The sequence below is a fragment of the Chamaea fasciata genome, unplaced genomic scaffold, assembly GCF_029207755.1.
Source record: "Chamaea fasciata isolate MVZ Bird 193981 ecotype frontalis unplaced genomic scaffold, bChaFas1.0.hap1 SCAF_1, whole genome shotgun sequence".
Taxonomy (NCBI): Eukaryota; Metazoa; Chordata; class Aves; order Passeriformes; family Sylviidae; genus Chamaea; species Chamaea fasciata.
In genome coordinates, this window is record NW_027094086.1 from 37,588,532 (window position 1) to 37,610,494 (window position 21,963).

Here is a 21,963-nt window from a genome sequence, read left to right on the forward strand (position 1 = left end):
TAACCCTGGACAGAAGAGCTCTTAGCATACCCTGTCTGTGGCAGCAACAGTATAGCCTCTGACACTTTTTAAAAATATGGGATTCTTTTCCATTCCTTGAGCAGATTTACAGCTTTGTCTTCTCCTTACTCTACTTTCTTACACAAATGTCTTGCTGACAGTGCATGTATTCATGGATATAGAGGTTGCTATCAGACAACCTTTACAGAAAATTCTGTTCCCAACTCTAACAGGATGGCTACTTATGTAGCTGCTGTGGGAGAAGACCTTCTGTAGTCTCTTAGCAGATGGGACTTCTGAAGAGGATTTAAGCCTAGTTTGGAGCTTAACAAGATTGCTGCTCAAGTCTTTGCCTTTTTACTTGGCTGTGTGCCCTTGCTGTGATTTGCTTCAGTTGTACATAATTTTCTAATTTCTGCCATGATCCTTGCTGGCACTCTGCATGTATTTTGCTTCAATTTCCTGCTGCCTTGGTTTTCTTATTTGGTTTTCCTTGGCACTTTGCCCTAACCATTAAGCCTAACTGTTTTGCTATCTAAAACTTATCAATTGTTGAAGAAGGGGAAAGGAGATCCCTTAATTTGTTGTTTTCCATGCTGCATGCTTGAATCAGGACTAGTTTCAAGACTGGCCCCAATGCATAAGTAAATACTCTAAAAACTAGAAGTAACAGCTTTCTGATGCTAGCTCCAAATTTTGTGTTATTTGTGCTAATGGTGCACTCATGGCCCTCAAGAGGTAAAGGATAAAACTTGTGGATCATCTAAGATCTGAAAGCCTTAGGAGGCTTCCACAAGTATTTGCTGTTATGCCTGAGTGCATTAGAAGCACAAACAGTATAATCCTTAAAACATCAGTACAAGAGGATGAGTTCTGCTAATGCCAAGGAACTGGTAGAAAACAAGTTCAAAGGGATTAAATTGTTTGGCCATGGTCACACATGATGCCTTTTGTAGAAGTGGGGGAGAACGGACTCATGATTCCTAGATGCTTGAATTCTAGTAAGAGTTTCAGACGCTGTAGTGTTGGAATACCTGACTTAGGTTGTAAATCCTGTTTCAGTAATTTAACCACAGGGCTATCTGATGCCCTAGCCCACCGGCCACACCGTTGTCAATGAGATACTGGTCATTCCTGACTTTTTACTGTCCCATACATAAGCCACGGAATGAACTGAACTGGGAGACAGCTGAAACTTAGCAAAATTTATGGAGCTCATGAAACTCTGAGAAAAGTATAGCACACTATTACGCAATCTGCAAACTTGAAATTCAAGAGAAAACTGTTGGAGAAGCATAACAAAGTTCATTATTTCAAAGGAAGCTTAGCCAACATTACAGGAAAACAAGAACCTGACTGGGTTTCCTAGGGGGGTATTATGGAATAAAAACTGCTTGCTGGATTATGGTCAAGATTATGACTTAAGAAGATAATATGCAGCTGCAGATTCTCATATCTTAAGACAGACCATTATGTTTAAAACACAGAGAACTGCGGGATACAAATCAGTTATTAACAAAACTTGACTAATTAACAGGGAAGGAGTGTTTTTTATTCTGCCTTCATGAGAGAATCTAGCACTGAAAATTAAATTGGTGATTTAAAACCTTCCACATATGAACAGTCTAGTTTTAAATCCAAGACAACAGATTGCAGGCAACACTTTGGAACTGGACGTGTTTTATTAAATGCTTTGTCGTATAAATAACACTTCCAGAATTAAATGCTTAACCTATAGCTCTTTATGTTTTCAATCTTCTTGATGATATTGCTAGTCTGTAATATCATCAACTATCCATCAAGGTCCAGTCTTTTTTACCAGCTTCACCCTATCTAACTGTGGAGGTATAAAAGCACATGTAGACATACACATGTACCCTCCTGGGCTGGCAAGAACCCAGAGTGAAGGTAGGCTGGAGACTCTTGCAGTGAAACCTTTGCTTTTTCCTTCCTGGCTTTTGTATTTCAAAGGAAGGAAAAAGAAAGGCTTAAAAGTGTATTTGTTTCTGTTAGCATAGGTAAAGGCAGACCCAGGGCACTTTAGCCTACATGTTTGCTGGGGCCAAACATGGTAGGGAACAATAAGCTGCTCTGTGGTGTGCCTTGCTTTGCACACTGAGCAGAAACTTGGCACAGTGAAGAGCCTGACCTATGAATCTGACAGTAATAACTGTGTAGCTGTTTAGTTTCTTACCATTAGGTTGATGTTGAAAGTTGGCAGCATAGAGACAGGGACATTTTGCCTTTTTCAGTCCTTTTCTTAGCCTTTATACTCATATTACAGTTAAAAAAATGTTAATTTTGATTAATTCCTGTTTTATTTTAACCTCCTGTGTGTGCCAGTAGACATAAGCTGTGCTTGTGATTTCAAATGTTCAGAAAAAATAAATACACACAGATGACAAATTATGTGTCCTCAGTTTCCCCTACACCCTATCACCCTATGATGGTTTTGCCAGTGATTTTCCTAAGAAACAGGCAAGCTAATGTTACATGTCAGCAGCTTCTGTGGGCAGACAAGGAGATAGGTAAAAACATCTATGTTCAGTTGCATTAACCATGAAGATTGCTTTTTTTTTTTTTTTTTTTACTTTTTTAGACCTTTTGGCTTCCTTTCCCAGAACAGAAAGAAGAGTGCTGGTTGGATTTTTATGATTCCCATTAATTTTCTTTTTAGCTTACTGTTTGTAGCTGTCGTGTTTTCAATTTTTCCATGTACATCAGTACTTCCTGCTTTAATTTCATTTTTCAAATGGACCAATAGTTCTTTGTGTAAAATGAAATAAGGATGCTGCATGTGATTAGACTTTTCAAAGGGAACAGAGATTCCTGTTTAATATTAGATGTTGCAATGTTTTTATTATTCTGTTCTGTAGATACTTCTTTAGTGAGTTTGCCAAAAGAAACTGCAGTAGTGTTTCCTGAGATTCTGCAAATAATTCAGTAGTTCCATGATTTTTTTACCTTTTGAGTGGCACATCTGAAGGTATGCCACAATTGCTTAGACTACTTTTGCTTTCACTAGGCCAGCTTGTTTGGAAAGAGAATAGATTTTGAAAGGTATCTTTGCAGTCCTTCCTTTTATGATTCAACAAAAATAACTTTTTTATAGCTGTTCTTCTTTCTTTCAAAGATGTTCATGGAGAGGAGAGCACCAGTCAGCAAAGGCTCTGGACTACCCTGGTGCCCAGTCAAGCATATGTTCAGCATATTTTAGTGGTGAATTTGACTTTTGACCTGAAACATGCAGTATCTCACACTGTGATTGTGAAGTTGTTTGAACAGTATCTTCAGGATACTTTGTGCTCTGGTCTATCTTGATTTAAGTGCACCTAATTTCGATGATCTTAGATTACAGACTTCTTTGTTCAGGGAATGTCATCTTGTTCTGAACATACTTGGAGCCTGACGATTAATGCACAGACTAGATCTGCTCAATCTTTAACACTTTCAATAAAGTATAACAAGCAGAAGTTCAGCAGGAGCTATGCTTTCTCTTCTCCTACATTATATTAATCAGGAGATCTTTTTAATGCTAACTGTGTTGTCATCTGTGTTCATTGTCACTGCTTTCAGTTGTGTCTTAGTGATGAACTTAGTGTTGTTTTCAAAGATAGGCAAAGAGTTCCCTTTATGTGATTTTTTTCATTACAATGATCTATGTATGGAATTTTAAAGAGGATTTAAATTATGCTGAAATTCAGTAGCCTGTTGGCATCTATCCACTACAGAAGCCTTGAAAAATTCAACTCTGGAAGCATAAACCAAGTGCACTAATTTGTAATGTAATGACATTCTCATCCTCTTCATTTTGCCCGGAGTACATGATCTAGTAATTTGCTTCTATTTGCATTTTCATTTTTAAAGGAAGTATGTTTACGTTGACTGAACTGTAATGTTTAACCATGAAGATATTGTTACTTTATGGGTACTTGTTTCTTTGTTTTGTGGCATGAAGTATGCGTACATACTCTCGTTTCTCCTAAGATATTTTCAAACAGTCTCTGTATCAATTCCATTAACTTTATTTTCCTAAACCTCTCCTTCAGGCTGTTAATAACTAACTTTCTGGTTTTTTAATCACTTTTCTGGAAGCTGTGTGCCCTGGTCATATCCTTGGTTCAGTCCCCTTGTGAGGATTTGGAACTTAATTACTGTATACTATGGTCACTGCCAACAGCTGAGTCAATTGCTTCCTGAAACAATTCAGTGCCAAGTCAAGTATCAACTCATAAATTCTTCTGCACATGTAAAATAGCAAGACACAATTTTTCCACATTTTGTCCTCTTGAGATGTTGCTTACGCAATACTTGTGCTGTTGAAATGACACATCGTTATTGTACAACTAGACCGTGTTGCCTTCCATTATTGCTAGCTAAATCCTCAGCTTCATTTCACCCTTCTCAATCCAGGAAAAAGTCTTACTGCTGGTCCTAGTTAGGTATCCAGAGTTTGCCATTTTTACTGTTCCCTGCTCCACTTTTATGGCTTGTTGTGAATGAAACTAGAGTTTTCTGGTCCCTGGCAAACTTGGGCGAGTCCAGGAGAACATTTGTTACCTCTACAATCTTTAGCAGGGGAATTCTAAAGCTGCTTTAATTTACCTTAGAGACATAGATTTATCCTTGAGACGATGTTTATGGAATCAGAAGAGTGTTTCAGCTGCACTCTCTCTCAGCAGTGACAGAAATATCACAAAACCCAGTTTGCTCAAAATTTCCAGACTGACATGTTTTAGGTGCCCCTCTGATTAAGACATCATGATGCAGTATTCTCCTATTAGTATTTTGATGTACAGCCTGTATGCATTGAAATAAGAGATGGGAAGATGCAAGAGCAATAACAAATCTCTCATCCTTGAGAGATTTGTTGAGAGGTGCCTTCTATCCTGCAATATTATTAGACTAAGAGGACTTTTCTGGAGCTTGTAACAGCTGGTTGTACAGCTAACAAGAAATAGCTGTGTATTCTAGTTCTGAGCAAGGAACAAAGGTTACTGGAAGATTAATTTACACATGATGCAGCATGCACTGAAGAAAGAAGCTTTTGTAATAATTAGCTTCTCAATCAAGAGTGTAGAGAGTGGAAAAAATGCAGTGGTTGGTTGTGCCAGCTGCACAGTTTCAAGCAGGCCCACTGACAACCAGATATTCCAATCGATCTAAAGAGGAATTATTTTAAAATTATAGTTTTCTACTGTGCATAGAGCACAAACAGGAGCCTTTTAAACAGAAGAATCCCCCATGTCACAAGCTCTTGCAATATGGGTTATGGTTGTCAATTAAGTTGAGGTAGGACCTACACCCAGGCTGGGCAGGTGTTTCTTGTTGCCTCTTGCTGCCTGAGCTGCCAGTGGTTTTAGCAGGCCCCTGTAGAGCCTGGTTCTAGTGCCAGGGGGGTCAGGAGGATTATTGCTGTTGGGACATTTTCCTTTGACTCCTATGGAGCGTGAGCTTGGTGCTCTGTTCCAAACTGCCTAACTTAGCCAGTGGAAACAAAACACGCTGTAGAGCAAATTAGGGTTTCAGTCATTTAGCAGTAAGTATTCGTAAAGAAAGGAGTTATAGCCTATGAGCTGCTTTTTATGGTAGCAGGACATTCCAGACTTTGCAGGTTCATCGCAAATTTACAACATTAGGATCATACACGGGTGCAGAAATGTTGGAGCAGAGTCCTTCTTCTCCTCTTACCATTAATCAGACACGTCATAACAGATGACGAACCATGATTTAATTCAGGATGTGTTTTCCTGTAAGGAATTAGCCTGTGTCGTGTTTGGTCTGACATTTGGGTGACACATGCACACCAGCAGGTCACAGTAAGGAACAGAGCTAGCAGCAAACTTTCCTGACATTTTAAGTGTTGGGCAAGCTTAGTTGAAAGTAAACTTAGGTGAAACATGGCCATTCAAACAAGTGGATGACTGAGGAGGTTTGAGAAAGAGGCATCATTCAGGAGTCAATCATGAGACACTGATTTGGCGGTCACAGGCAGTTCATGCCTGGGCTCCCAAACAGAGAATCCTGAGGAGTGCAGAAGAACAAGAGGCAAGGGGCACAGGCTGCAGCAGGAGAGATTCTGGTTAGGTAAAAGGAGAAATAAATTATGGGGGAGGTCAAGCACAGAACAGGTTATCTAGAGAGGTTGTGAGACCTCCATCGTTGGAGATATGCAAAACTTAGTTGGTCTAGGACGTGAACAACCTGATCTGACTTTGAATTAATAGCTAACTTTGAAGTTGGTGCTGCTGTGAAAGAGTTGAACTTCAGAGGTGACTTCCAACATAAATTATCCTGTCATTATATATCTTATGTGTGAGCTGGGAATAAAGTAAGGTCATCAACAGAGCTTAAAAGATCATTTTTTGCTCTCAGTGCGCTTTAGACCCTGCAGATTTCCAGAGAGCAGTCAGTGCCCCAGACAGGGAAAAAAATGTACATTTTTTTAACTGTGTTTTTCATTGAGAGACATTGGATTCCAGAAGTGATGAATGTGATAGGTCATCTACAGTGACTCTGTTTCCTGCCAGAATCTGTCATCCCAGGACTCCAATTTTGTGTAAAAATCTACCATCAGGCCTTTTCATATTGACATAGAAGGTATTTCTGTGGTAGAGAAAGGAATGGATTTAAGGGGTAGGGTTTTCATTCAATAAATGTTTATTGATTTTAGAGCCAGAATCTCGGGTCCTTACTCACTATAAGAGAAAGTCTTGTTTTGAGATAGACCCCCTGTCTGTCAGCTTTTCCTAAATAAGGGTTGGGTTCAGTAGCCTTTTGGTTGAGTGGGGACTGGATGAACTTTGAGAAGTTTCTCAGAATTTGTTCCCCACAGAATAATCCTTCCAGGGGGTTCGCTCTGCTACCTGGAATGATTTTTTAATCTTCACTGTGTAGAGAGTCTCTCCAGCTGTTCACAGAGCAAATCAACTTTATCAGCACTTTATTGTCACTTGCCTTCATGAGTTTATCTGATTTTAAAGAAGTCGCTGCTACAATTCTTTGATTTACAGCTGTGGTGTTAAAAGGCCCAAAAGTATGTTTCTTTCAAGAGAAAAGTGGATTTTTTTGAGTGCTAAGGATTTTCTGATAGCCTTCTGATGATTTTGTAAAAATACACTGTCTGGCACGTCAAGCCAGCCACCGATAATCAGTAACAGCATAGCTGACTCATTTTAGCTGTGTAGAACCATCATAACTACCAAGTATCAAAAGATTACCTAACAAGGTGAGCAGGGCCTTTCCTGCCACACTGACATGTGCAGCTGCTTTGTACTCTGAATGAAATCCACACAACGGGAAGCTGCCAATGCACTGCAGCTGATTGTTTAAAAAGCCCTGCATAGTTATGTTCATATCAAGGGCTGGCACCCCTTGTGAGTGAGCACTTTTCAAACAGCTGTCTCAAATAAATGTAAAAATGAAGATTACTAAAATACTGAACATTAATAGCCTCTGTGATTATTCCTAGTTGTGAGATACAGAGGCGTGGATGTGGTGTTATCCATGTGCTTGGGCATTATATCATAATGACAGTTTCAAGATTTGTGAAAGCACTGCGGTCTTTCCTCTGTGCACATCTGATTCCCATAAATATTAACAAGAGTTATAGGCCGTGTTTTTTGTGGTCTGTACTCTCAAGAGTTCAGATTTTGTAATGTTTGTAGACTTGTTGCCATATTTTTTTGAAAACTGTCCTCTGATGTTTGTATCTGATGTTACATTACAAAGAAACAAGAACACACAAAAGTCAGAACAGCTCCAGAGAGCAACAAATATGCAGGATAAAACAGGATTTAAAAACCCACACACTTTAATACAAACACTTACTACTTCCTTGCTACCTCACTTTCTGACAGACTTTTCATGTACTTACCCAGCCCTGCCTTGAGCTACATTCTTCCTGTTTTGTAGAATAAATAATTTGACTTCCATTTTTTAAGTGCATAACCAAATGTATTTAATTATTTGAGTGTGCATGCATGGTCTTATAGAGTTAAAACAAACAATATGTTGGCCTGCTGTTAGGAAGTATCATGGTATTAATTATTATTTTCCATTAGGTTGCCTTTCTAATTTCAGTTTGTAAATTGCTAATGATAGAACATTTTCTGTGAACAGCTAATTCTGAATGTCACTTTGAGTCAGGACATGGGAACAGAATAAATGCACTGCAGTGCATCATCCAGTGTGATGTTGTATATGTATGTTATTGTATATGTACCAATAACGGATGCTGTGTAGAAAGAGCATATGAGCCTGACCACTTTTTGTTGTACTCCCCGATCATCTACTGTCAGGGGCTAGGAGTGTTTTCTTTACCTGTTTTCTTTAATGTTTTTGACACCAAGTTTGCAACCTGCTGTGTAAAAAATATATCACTAATCCAGTGTAATTATGGCCATCTTTAACAGTAGCATCTTAAACACAGATCAGAAGTTGATTCTACTTTGGGCGTTAGCAACCCAGTACAAAATGATGGATCTTGTTCCAAGGACCCTACTATGAAATTTAAACATCCTTGAGCAGACCCTCGAAGTTACAGAAACCTTTAGACTGTGCTGAAAGTGCTGATTTCCTATTTTTCAGTATCTTTAGTGATGTTGTTTACTAAACCTGAACCTAGTCTGGGGGTGTTAACATTACCTTTAGATATATATGTACTACACACAGTCCAGTTCTGGAGCTCTTAACATTTTATGGCACTACACAGAGGTTTTGGTGTCATTTTTCTCGGTGATGCAGCCTTATCATGGGGAAATCTGTGCCCTGATGAACCTGCTGCCTAAGACAGGACAGTCTGTTTCTGGATAAACTGGGGTCATTGCTTGAACAATTTGAAGCGCTTGTTCATTTTCCTCTTTCTGGGCTTCAGCATTTTCCTTTTGGATCTTTTTAGAGAAAACGTGCTGTTGTCGGAACTCAGACAGATGTCAGATTAGGCTTCACCTCCAAGGCAGCGTGATAGGCCGAATGCCACAGCGGCTTTAGCTGAGACGCACCTGCTGACAGGGGCAAAGTCACGGTCCCGGTACATTTGGGGGTCGTCCTCGGCGCTGTAGCTCCAGCCACCAAAGGACAAAAGCTTGCTTTGACGTGTCCAGCCGAGAGAATCGTGGCGCCACACAGCACTGTCCTCTTAGCACTGAGGACGGTGCCATCCCCACTGCGTTCACCACCACCTTTTTCTTCCACATTTCCCTCCTCCCGGCGGGATTTCGGTGCTCCGTGGGACTCCGTGATCCCCCTCTAGCGGGGAGCTGGTGCGGGCGCCAGGCTCGCCTCTGGGAGAGCGCGGTGCTTCGGCTTTGTCTTCGCACGTGGTTGTGGTTCTGTGTCTGCCAGCGGGAGCCCCGGAAACTGAAATCTCATTATTTGATCCTCTGGCTTTAAAATCCAAAGGCAAATCAAATGTGTGACAAAGCTTTTTACACGTGATAAAATGCACACAACCAAGTAAATCCATGGGCTTAGTTCTAACAGGGAGCATTTGTATTCCAGAAGTTTTGTAGCTGCGGGCAAGTAGATTATTTATATTAGTGTTCTCATGTAAAAATGATTTATTGTATTTTCTAAGAAAAAGGTTTCATTTTTTTGCCATAGCAGTGCCTTTGATCAAAATGAATGTAATTATTTGTGTGATAATCTGGAATTTAATTCAATTTACAATATGTTCATTTAAAAGTTTATATTTACTTTTGGAATAACAATCATCAAGAGGAGTGCCTAAAATTCGTATTGGAAATAAATAAGTGGAGAGTGATTGCTTGAAGAGCTGGTATTCTGCAGTGCTGAGATGCCTGAATGAACTCCTGTTGTGTAAGGGGCAATAAGCATTTCACAGAGGCTGATTCTGCACAGAAATAAAAATCAAAATAGGAAGATACACTGTTTTAAAAACTAATTTTGCTGAAGGTGGAAACAGTGTTAGCTATAAAAATGACATTTTAACTTCTTAGACATGTGACTGAACAAAACATCGATCATGATTTTACAACGGAAATTAAGTCTAAGAGTTGGCAGATAAACTTCAAAGCAGCTGTGCTTAGGATGTTGAAGCTCTACAGTGCTGTCAGACCTAGGCACAGAGATTACATTTACATTTATTTCTGGCAAAACTCATGTTTGAAACACATATTACCTTTCAGTAGATAACCTTCCTTCCTTCCTTCCTTCCTTCCTTCCTTCCTTCCTTCCTTCCTTCCTTCCTTCCTTCCTTCCTTCCTTCCTTCCTTCCTTCCTTCCTTCCTTCCTTCCTTCCTTCCTTCCTTCCTTCCTTCCTTCCTTCCTTCCTTCCTTCCTTCCTTCCTTCCTTCCTTCCTTCCTTCCTTCCTTCCTTCCTTCCTTCCTTCCTCCCTCCCTCCCTCCCTCCCTCCCTCCCTCCCTCCCCAAATGTCACTGTTTTCCAGCACTTTCCTCTTCCCCATCAACTCCCTTCCTCTTCCTCCTTTCCTCCCTTTCCAGCTTCCTGCTAGTCTTGTCTTCCAGCACTTTTCTCAAGCACCACTTCCCAGATTATATGGTGGCTCTTCACCACAACAGACTTTGTGTTTACAATCCAGTGTCTACAGCCTCCCACGTATCCATGCATTAGCTTCTTTGCTCTTTACCATCCCTTTCTTTCAGCATTATCCCTAAGGTGCTTCTCAAGCCACTTTTCTCTGCTTGACTTTCTCTGTGTTTAACCTTTTCTGAAATCACTTCCACTCTTACCACTGACATTTGAATGATTCATCTTGGGAGGTTGTGAGTGAGACAAGTGGCATTATGATAGTACAGTCAGTCAGTCTAACGTGTGTTTGGACAGCCTATGTCCATAATAATTCACCTACCCTGGGAGAGAGCTGGCTGGCTGAGAGGCAGTGTTGGTGGATTTCATTAGCTGATATTTTTTCAGTATTCAGATTGAGGGAGTTGTTAAATCATCATTACTATAGTCATTCACACCTTTGATGTAGATTTTTGGTAACTGGCTGTACATTACTTTATCCTGCAACTCTATCTGTTGGTTTTTTTTTTTCCCCTTGATGTTCCTGATATTTACAATAGTAAATCCTCTTATCCCTGCATGCACATATCTGTAGTCATGCATGCGCACACAACATGCTGAGGCTTTGTTAATTACTGGTGTTTTTAATTACAAGACATATTTCTCTATCACTCTATTTGCACTGCTTTGTTTTAGCTCCATCTAATGCACTGGAACTCCACCCTGTACAGCAGTATTGATGAGGCCGTAGGGAAGAAGCACGGCATAGCTATTATTGCTTTGTTTGTGCAGGTAAGTTTCCTGTGTTACACTTGTTACAGTGCACTGTCGTTTGTCTGGGGATAATGAGGTCCTTTCCATGTTATTTAATTTTTAATGATTTCATAAAAGAAAACAATGTATGACTGCTGGTATTCTTTCTGAAAGATATTTTTCAGTCCTGTCTTCTAAATGTGTGCTAAGCAATCAATTCTTGTTTAAACAGGATATTGGAGGTATGTTAGTTAAAGAAGGGATAATACATAGTTAGGCATCTTTCTGTGACTCTGGCTGTAAGTAGACATCCAATCTTCATTCCTCTGAGGACAGAATGAAGGTTGTCAGGAGGGGCAAGTGCTTCACTATCTCTGTGATGAATTTCTCTTAATTCCTGGCAGGGTCTGATGTTCATGGGTTGAGGAAATAGAGGAAAGGAGGAAATAGAGGAGAGGAGGAAAGATTAAAAAAAAGCCTACAAACCCACTGGCTCTGCTGAAAACTGGTAGTAGAATTGTGCTTTCCTGAACACAGGGGCAAGAATGTTTCTTCACAGAGGACAAATGCGTGGTGGAGTCATATTACTTTTTCAGAGACCAAGACTGTTAACAAGACCTGCCAGAGACCCTCAGAAAAGCCTGCAATGAGGAGGCTTAAAGCTTCCTGGGGACAAGGTGTAATGAAATCTGGGAGGATAGCAGTATAATCTAGTTGCTGTGGTAGGTTTTTCAAGGTCTGCACCCTGTAAAGATTTTCAGTTTTTGTCCTCAAACACCAGATTCTCATCTTCCTCATGAGAACTGGCAAGCTGTTTTATTTAAATGGGTTTGGAGAAGAGGTTTAGAGTTCATGCTTAGATCAATTGGATTTTCTTTCACAGTGATATTATTAATTTTTTGTATTTCATAACGAGTTTATGAGTGCCTTTGAGCTTTACCTCTGAATTTAAAGGTACATTGGTTGCCGCCTCAACACTCAGATAGAGCTGCTAAAAATGGAAGTTAGAAAGTCTTCAGCTTTGTGTCCTAGAGGGCTGTGTGATAATTGCTTATGTAAGTCACCTTCTTATTCCAGCAGAGGTAACCTTCGAGTCAGTTAGAAAGTTATATATAAGTTCTTAAATAAATTTGAAACTTCAATGATGCATTTTCCATTTCTGGTCTCTCACCCACATCAGTGTTCTTAAGCATTCCAAAAAGTCTTTTTCATTAGCCAAGAAAGGCATCATATAATTACAATTGACCAAGGAAAAGTAATATTTAAGCTGTTTATTAAAGGAATGGGGAGAGGAAATTTGGTGACTCTTTTTTCTTGGTAAAGCCATGGAAAAATAGTTTTGTACCACAGTTCTCAAAGTACATTATTTTAAGGTCAGTGAAAATATTTTCACTGATTTAAGTGAAAGCCCTTGGGGATTATTAATTTAGAAGCAGCATCTTTGAAGTGACTTCAATATCTTTTATGCACTTTGAAGGTTTGAAACTGAAATTCCATTCTGAAGGAAAAGAAAATGCTCTTAAATTCCTAGAAATAACAAAGTACCTTTTGTTGACATTCAGTTGTTTCCTCCCAGTGGCTACTGTGTCATTCTATTCCAAGAGAAACAAAAAGCAAACGAATTTTTCAGGGTCTAGCTTTTCCATTCTCACTCATGCTGGCTTATTCCCTCACCTTGTATTTGTACATGTTGGCAAAGGAATCAAGTGGAAGGCCATTCTGCCTCTTCTGATTTTGTTCTGGAGGTAAAACTGAGATCCTGGAATGGGTGATTTGAGTGAGAAGCAGCTGAGTTTAGTGTGCAGAGTGAGCAATGTCCATATAAAATTAGAATCTCTTCTCTCAGTGTGTTTCTTTAGATCCCCATCTTCCGTGCCTTACAGGCGTTTAGTAGAGGCAGTGCTGCAGCCTGCTGGGAGCCCGGCGTTCACTGGCATGATCCCAGAGATGCTGTTAGAAAGGGAATCTGCTGTTCTGAGCTCTGCAGGCAGGAAAAAACTCCCCCGAGTTTCAGAGATACCTTGGGCCAGATTTGCAACGCTATGGGAACAAATTCAAAAAGTGTCTGTTCTGCTTGTTCACTCTGTTCCTTTCTGTGTACTTTTCTGATGAAAACTGGTAGGGACAAGCTGTATCCTTGGCCACAATACTGCACCATTTTTGACTCCACATAGAGTAGGTGCTGCAAAACAGGTTTAATCAAAACTTACCAGACTTAATTATGGCTCTTTCTCTTGTTCTGTAAGTTTATGTGTCTGCTTTAAAGTTATTTAAGCCCTGTTTACTTTTGGCTGGTGGCTTTATAATGATTTAATTTTTTGGAGTTGTCATGTATCAGTGTATTTGATTAACACCAGATTGTGTAGCTAAACTACAAACAGCTATAGTACTTACTGTTCTGGTTGACCTGTGTTTTGCCTCACAGTTTTTGAAATACCAAGGTACTGAAGCTCACCTTTGCTTGCTGTATTTCAGATAGGAAAAGAGCATGTAGGCCTAAAGGCTGTAACTGAAATTCTTCAGGACATCCAGTACAAGGTAAGGCTTTGTCTGAAGCAATGCTTCCTTTAATGACCGGAGAGAGAGTAAGCAAAGGGTCTGGATGGAGCCAAGAGAAAGGTTTCAGATGTGTTTATTGTAAAACCACATGTAAAAGCCATCATTTGATGGCCAGCATGAAAACCTCAGCATATTCTTCAGCTAATATATATTTTTTGTACTTCTTTCTTTTTCTGGTGATCAGAAAGTTTGGGCTATACCAATAACTGCTGGCAAGTCCTACCTTTTCAGTGATTTTCATGGAGTCAGCGTGAGTGCAAACACTGCAACATGCTTAGTGAACACCAGCAGCCTTATCTCCAAATTTATCTGGTTTTAATTTGTAGAGGAAAAGAACAGATGAACTGAGCACCCATATTAACTTGCAGGGAAATCATCGAAAACACAGTGCTGACTTGTCAAGTGGATTATGTGTGGGGATTCTGAAGGACAGATAGTGATCCTAGCAGGACTGAGGAGATTTGAGTGCTCTCAAAAATGTTGACACTATCTTAAATGACCTTGGGCAAATTACGTCCATCTCTTTGCTTCAAGATCTGTAACATAGAAATAATCATACATACCTTTGATTTTAAAAAGATTTTGAGATGTATTGGTGGCACAGTTTTTATTAGTCTGTAGAGACTACCATCCACTGCAGCAGATGCTGCAGTGAGAACAATTAGAAAGGAATCGAAATCTTTTAGTCAAATAATATATGGTAAACTTCAGTTATGATGTTTAATATTATAAACTATTTAGGAAAGTGTCAGAGAAAATGATAGTGTATGGAGCTCTAATTTCATTACTGAGACAACAGCCAAGCAGAGGAAGGTCATGAAAGGCCTCACCATTGTGTTACTGTGTTATAATGGTGACTTTCAAAGGGTCAGCATCAAACACACTTTGCCATACATAACATTTTCTTGTGTTAAATATGTGGATCCAGTGTTATTTTATTAAGTTTTATCCATGTCAGTTAAATAAAGCTCACTTTGGCCCTTGTTTTTTTAACTCTTTTTGTGTGAAACCCCTGAATTTCATGTACAGAATTTCAGGGCTGGGACCTGAAAGTAGTCCAGGTGCTAAAGGCAGAAAGTTAACAAATTGCTGAGATAAGCTTAAAAATGAAATAAAAAAGAGAATAAAAATATATGTTTGTGCATTTGCAAGGACAAATGCAATGATGCTTAAATGGGGGCTCTTAATGAGGTTGCTTTCCACAGGAATTCAAGGCTTAATGTTATATGGACACAGAATGTGTTTTACCTCAGCATTCATCAGCATTTTAATTAGAAGCTAGAGATGAGATTGATTTGTATTCATTTTTTCAGGGAAAGTCCAAAACAATACCCTGTTTTAATCCCAACTCTTTATTGCCAGGTAGGTGCCTTTGCTTACTTTTGTGTGTGTGGATTAGTAGCTGATTGCAGAGGCTGAGACAGTCTTAATCTAAAGCCTAGCCTAAACTGCAAGCCTGGGAGTGTCCTATAAGGTGATGATGCATTTTGGTAAAGCACATCCTAACAGGGATAGTGGTGAAGTCCCGCTGGAATTTACTGTAAATCTGAACCTTTGTCATGTGAGTGGGATGTGTTACCGTGGTCTGTGCACTACTGAAAACACCGTGGCTACCTTTGTTTAGGATTTACCAGCCCATCTAGAGAGACAGCTGTGTGTATTCCTTTCTCTACTTGGGCATAGAATAGGAAGTGTAAGGTTACCCATTCAACAAGGTAGTTTTTTTGGCAGAATCAAAAGACAATGCCATTAGGCAATGACAGCTGTATAGCCGAAAAAGAGAAGTGACAAAGGGAGGTAAATTCAAACTTACATCGATAAAAGTTAAAGAGTAAGAGTAAGAAATGTGACTTTTAAAAAAAAATTCCAAGAAGAAATGTTTCTGCAAGGAATCCAATTGAGCTAGACTCTGTCATAGTGGCAAGATCTTTAATTTTTCAAAGTAGCCCAGGTGTACATTAGCTATATTAATTATATCAAAAGAATATAGTCTAGGTTGCAAAGTCAAGTGCTCAGCAATGTGGAATTGCAGGAATTAAGGCAGCCTATGCCTCTCATGCATGTCCATTATGAAACATCACCTGATTGCATGACCATGAGTTATTTTTTACAGGGCCCCTGCCTCACAGTTCCTGTTTGATGCTGATCAAGTCACGTAAACAAAAATTTTCACAAGTCATCTCTAACTACGTGTTCCTCATTTTCTAGGTGCCCGACTTGAGATCATGGGGTCTGATTTGCAGAACTGCTGAGTGCTTACACCTCCAAGAGAAGTCAATGGGAGCAGTGCTCTGACTGTGTTATGTGCTATAGAAAGTTAAATACTCTGAGAAATCAGCTTCTAAGCATGTCATATTGAATGCCTCAAATGAATAGATGCATTTGACCTCATCTTCTCTGCCTCAGTTCCCCAGCTTTAAAGTGAGGGGATAATCTATCCTTCCTCACCACTCAGGGGTATGGGAGGATAAATTAATTCACTTAAGCTCTGAGGCACTGGAGAAATGAGTGTATTAGAAACGTGAAAAATGAGAAAATATTCTGACAAGCAGGATTTCAGTAGCATGGGAAAAAGGGAACCAAGTGCCTCATATTGTACTGAGAATTCTAAGTAATATTATGTACTTTTCAAAACAAAGTCATCTGTCTTTGCAAGTAAACGATGAAAGGTTCTCCAGAAAAGACACACGTGACCATGTAACAACACTGTATCATGATGCATGCACAGGATGGGCTGAATTAATTCTTACAGTTCTTAACTTTTGAGTGTTTGATAATGCAACTTGCTGTCAATGGATTTGCTACATAATTTCTTAGCTGAGAAAGAAAATTACACCAACAAAACAAAACCATTTACAGGGTTCATTAGCAAGATTTGATATTCCTCTGAGCTAGTAGTGAAATGACAGTAACAGGTTAGTTCAACCAAGCAGGTTTATTTGTTTCCGGTCTCCCATTCTGTACTTGTCAAACTAGTCACAACCTTCCCCCTGGCTCTCCATGCCACAATTAACCACCCTTTGTCTCCAGTTTCCCTCTAGGTTTGTTTCTTGTCCCCTCTTTTGCAGTCAGGCAGTTTCCTCTCTGTACTTTTTCAGCTGTATGGCCTACAGCAGCAAGGGAAAGCCCTGTGTTGTCTCACAAAGTGTAGTGTGATTGGAATCTATAAGAAATTAAAATAATAAAAATGATAAAAATACTTAAAATAATTAAAATCAAACATGTTGTATGTAAAGCTAAAACTCTGCATGGACAAAATATTGTACATTTTCTTCTGAGTCAACTGTTTATTCTAACAGCTATTTATAAACCTATTAATAAATATATAAACTTTAAAAAAATTATGTAATTATAAGGTAAACCTTGATGTTTTTCCCCCTCTTAAATTCAACCCACTTTTCCAAAGGTAGGAAGCACCAATGCATCTTAAAAAATGTGTCACCAGAATTGCGAAGTGAAAAGTTTTTCTTCAGCTCAATTTTCATTGATTTTTTTTCTAAAAAATGAAATAAAATTAATTCTTGAGACATATCCTAAATGTAGAAGTCAGTTAAAATTCGATCACCGCAGACCCTCTGCCTTCAAAATTCAATGTTTTTTTTAGCTTTTGACATTAACGAGAATTCTTTTATTCTCATAGCATTGCTGATTTGCTGTGTTAATTTAAAGAGCTGTGCACCTGTTATTTTTCACATCTACAAAGTGGCATTTTCACGTCTAAAATGCTCATATGCAGGGTAACTTACTGTAATATAATGACCACAAGCTCATACACATTCATATCAGGAAGCAGTAGGCAGTGCTTGGCAGGTTATAAATTCACGCCTTAGCTTCTGCTTACTAACTTCATCATGTGAGCGAGCCCACAGCTGTCATAAGCTGTCAGAACTGAAAGACACCATTAACTTCCTTAATGTCATTAAAATTCCCCGTTTCTTTTGATTTCAGATCCTCTTCTGCGTGACTACTGGGTGTATGAGGGCTCTCTCACCATTCCACCCTGCAGTGAAGGTGTCACCTGGATATTATTTCGCTATCCTTTGACTGTGTCCCAAGTGCAGGTAACAGCTGTGCTTAAAGTGACCCTGGAATATGGTTATGAGCTAAAGGTTATAGCGTGCAAATGTATATATCAGGATGTTATGTCTGTTCTCCCTAAAGATCCCATTAGATCAGTACATGGCTTTTCAAGTAAAGGTTAAACCTTTTGAGTCACTGGAAGAAACGCAAAGGTCAGAGATGAAAAACCTTGTTATAATTTATCATCTGCATTTAAAATAATTCTTATATTTAAGTGAACGAAAAAGAAAAAAAGGAACTCAATGGGCAAAAGAAATTCAATTCTTTGTAATTGTAAGCTTTCAAATATCACTGCTTTTTAATGTTAAAGGAACAAAAAAGCACAGGGAGGCACTACATCCTGGAAAATGAAAAACGTTAATGTAGTACAGACTACCTAGATTGCATTGAACTATATTAAATTTATCTGGGTCTTTTTAAATTCGGTTTTATAATAAATGTCAAATGGAAACTACCTATTTAAATTTGATTTCACGTGTATGTATTTTAAAATGTTTGGGTTTGTTTTTCTTAAATTAAATCTAACAGTTGTGAGCCTTTCTATGTAAAACTTTTCAAATCTGTCTACAAATAATCCCAGTAAAAACAAAGAAAACTCCTGATGGATATTCTCCCAGAGTCTGTGAATCCCAGCTGGAGGAATGTGTGTTTAATTTAAGTGAAACTACCTAGAATCCCTGAAGCTGAATGCATTCATTTTCATTGCCTGCTCTGAAGCATGTAAAAAAAAAAGTGTAAAAGGTGATAAATTCAGATTTAAATTAGTTCAGCTGTAATAATTTAAAATTTTGCTAGTGATGCCAGCACAATATTTTAACATCTTTAACAATTTAAAATTGGCAGCATTTTTTGTCTAATGGAACTGAATTCTAGCTATAATCATAGGATAAAAACAATAGCTCCAATAAGTTATTTGTCTGGTAACTCCAACTTAAATGCACCCCATCATGAATCTGTTATTTTTTTATGAAAAGGTAAGACTTGTGGCTGCTTACAACTGAGTAAATGCATTACTTACTACTGAGTAAACAGCATTCTCTTAGCATAATTAGATTCAGAGTAACTTTTAAAGACAGAGTGCATTTTGTAACCTGTCAGCTAATTGTCCAGATATGATATTGATAAATAAGGGGACCTAATCAGATGTACAAAGTCCACAGCTGTTACAGTGAGACGTAGTATGATATTACTAGTTGCAGATTTTGTAGTCTCTCTTCCTTTTTAATCCAGTCAGTGCACAGAGGATAGCCGAGTTTAAACCATCCATATGTAGTGGGAGAGGGTGAACAAAAGAGGAATTAAGAAGAGAAATGCAACTTTAGTTAGTATTACTATGTACTAATTTACCGCTAGAAAGCAGGATGTTGGAATGTTGTGTGAAGGGGATAATACTCCTGAAAAGAATATTGTGCCTGGGGAAAAGAGTGACCCACAGTGCCTGTGGCAAAGACTGAGATTCACAACCATGGCTTTGTTAGGTGTGGCGGGGCTGGTTTGTGTTGCAGCATTACTTTTGTAGGTGTAAACCCAATCCAAAAACATTGCAGTGATGAAGGGTATGCAAGTCATGGAGGAGCTTTTCCCTCCCACTGGCACTGTATGTGAATGAGTGGTGGCACTGGAGTTGAGTGATGGATTGGAGCAGACTTATGCCAGGATGATCTATACTTGTCATAGATACGCATCAATTAGAAAAAATTCCTCAGTGATATTTATGATTGCAGCATTAAAGTTAAGGTTGTGCAGGAAAGATAATTATTGAGAACTTGAAAGGCTTTTGCCAAGGTAGGATAAAAAAAATATATTTCATCAGATATTGCTTTCAGATGTCAATGAAAAATAAATATGTCAATAAAATAAATATATCAGTGAAAAATAAATATGGGGTGACAGGAGATGATTCTGGGATTTCTAAATTGAAAGGTATTGTGAGGTCTCCATTATGCCCACATTAAGGTTTTGTCAGTTGTAGAATATTTTTCTATAGCCTAAAATTCCAAGATTTTAAATTGTAATTAGCATTTTGGCTCTGGCCTCTTTTGTGCATGTGGGCATGAGTGCCTATGAGAGATTTCATGTAATCACAGGACTGCAGAATGATTGGGGTTGGAAGGGACCTCTGGAGATCATCTATTCCAAATGCCCTGCGAAAGCGGGCTGGTCTAGAGCAGGTTGCCCAGGAGAGATTAAGGTTAGATTAGAAATGCAATGGCTTTTGTGTGTGGGAAATAAGAGGATGTAGTATAGGATATGCCATTTAGAATCTTCCATGGAACGCTGGTAGAGGAATTTAATTTTATTAAGCCAGCTTGTAGTATTAAATCATAGATTTCAGTGCAAATGCATTTCTAATGGGTTTTAATATATTATTTTTACATGTGTCATTACCTTGTAGAACTTTCTTCTTTGGGATGCTAATGAAATGCCAAATGCTTTATATAAATACTAGTAGCGTCTGTGGTTATAGCCAGTGAGAGACAAATTCAAGGCTATTTTAATTTTTCAGGTCATGAAATAATCAAGTTGTAAGTGGCAATAACAAGTAAATAAAGAATTACATAATTTAATATGGAACAGGTTTTATTTCTTTTCTCTGATCTAACTAGTTCATATATTGGAGACAAGATGCTAATTTTCTGCAATTAACACAGCAATATTGATCAGCTTAACAAACTGCGGATCATAAGGGCAAAAAAGATGAATAAAATTGCCATCCTATTTCAGGGTCACACTCATAAAATATTTTCACATTTTGTTCTTTTGAAACAATGAAGTAACTATTTTGACATAGGCAGAACAGGCTGACCATTACAAAATAGAGAGCCTTTTTTATCCTGGAGACATTTTCAGATAGCAAAGTTCAGCTGATGAGTTGATATGCTACTGATCTAAGTCAATGTTGAGTGAAAGAGATTTTAGTGTGCTGGTCATATGAATAGCAAAAGAGAAATTCAGGACTGCAGCATCAGGATGTGCTTTCCTGGAATCCTGAGGAATGCTGTTTCCTCACTGGAAGTAATTTTCTTTGTCATGAGACTCCACTTCGATCAAAAAGTCCTTCATGGCTCATTCTGTGAAGATTCCTGCCTTTCTGTTGTGATATTTGTCATCGTCACTTGACTTATGTTGAAATACACAGCCCAGGAAGAACTGTGTTGATTCTTTTCATGAGTACCTCACACATGCAAGTACACTGCTGAAATGCAGTGGGAGAAAATTCCTATTAGGCCAGTAAAAAACAGGAAATAATTGAAAAAGACTTGGTCATGCTTCGATTCGCTATATTTTTTAAAAATGGGATATTTGTGAATAATGTGCTTTGTGGTTCACTGAAGCCCACAACAAGTGCATTGTCTATGTCACTCAGAGTAGGGATTTTAAATAATGATGCCGAAGGAGCTGTTGTTCTGCTGTATTCATTGTCAGAGTTAACTGGTCTTTTATTGAATGGCATGGTCTCTAGTGCTTTTGTCTACCTCATTCAGAATCAAAAACTACCAAAGGATAGAAATAGTAACTTAGCATATGGAGCTGTAGTGGAAATTGTGCAAAATTTATGTAAACTGTAAAATAAAGCACTCAGAACTTCATGGTATTCTGGGTGCTTGGAAGTATGTCCATGTTCTTAGAAGGTGTCATGGAGACGTGAAATTTTCAAACAGAAGGATAATGCTTCCATATCAAAGAAATATTTATAGAAAGCATGAAAATTCTTAGTTTTGTGTGCTCTATTCTTCAGCAAATATGTAAGTGAAACAGAAGAAGACAGTGTTCAGGATCTGAAAACAATGAGTTGTAAAAAAATTCTACACAATGTAAACATGAATTTACTCAGTAAAAATGCAACTGTTCACATCGTGGATTTCCCTCTATACTGTTTAGAGCTTAATCCCAAATTTCAGTGTGAACAGGTTTAGGTAATCATTAATGTCTTCTGGGCATGAGAAGAACTTTTTAAAGTGGCTATTCCTGGTAAAAGTATGTGAATATCCAAGGGTGCTTAGCCATATATCTCTAAAACATCTGTTTCATTGGCAGTCCTGCAGGGTGTATTTCACAGCATTGACTTATGAGGGGTTAGG

The 21,963-nt window shown here is 38.5% G+C and overlaps 1 protein-coding gene across 1 annotated transcript in view; it reads left to right on the plus strand.

Annotated features, from left to right (window-relative positions):
- Positions 1-21,963, plus strand: part of CA8 (carbonic anhydrase 8) — a 50,237-nt gene that overhangs the window by 11,596 nt on the left and 16,678 nt on the right. Inside the window, exons 4-7 of the mRNA XM_066180777.1 lie at positions 11,186-11,281; positions 13,718-13,780; positions 15,115-15,163; positions 17,750-17,862. Coding sequence (XP_066036874.1) covers positions 11,186-11,281; positions 13,718-13,780; positions 15,115-15,163; positions 17,750-17,862 — 321 coding nt within the window. The remainder of the gene's footprint in view (positions 1-11,185; positions 11,282-13,717; positions 13,781-15,114; positions 15,164-17,749; positions 17,863-21,963) is intronic.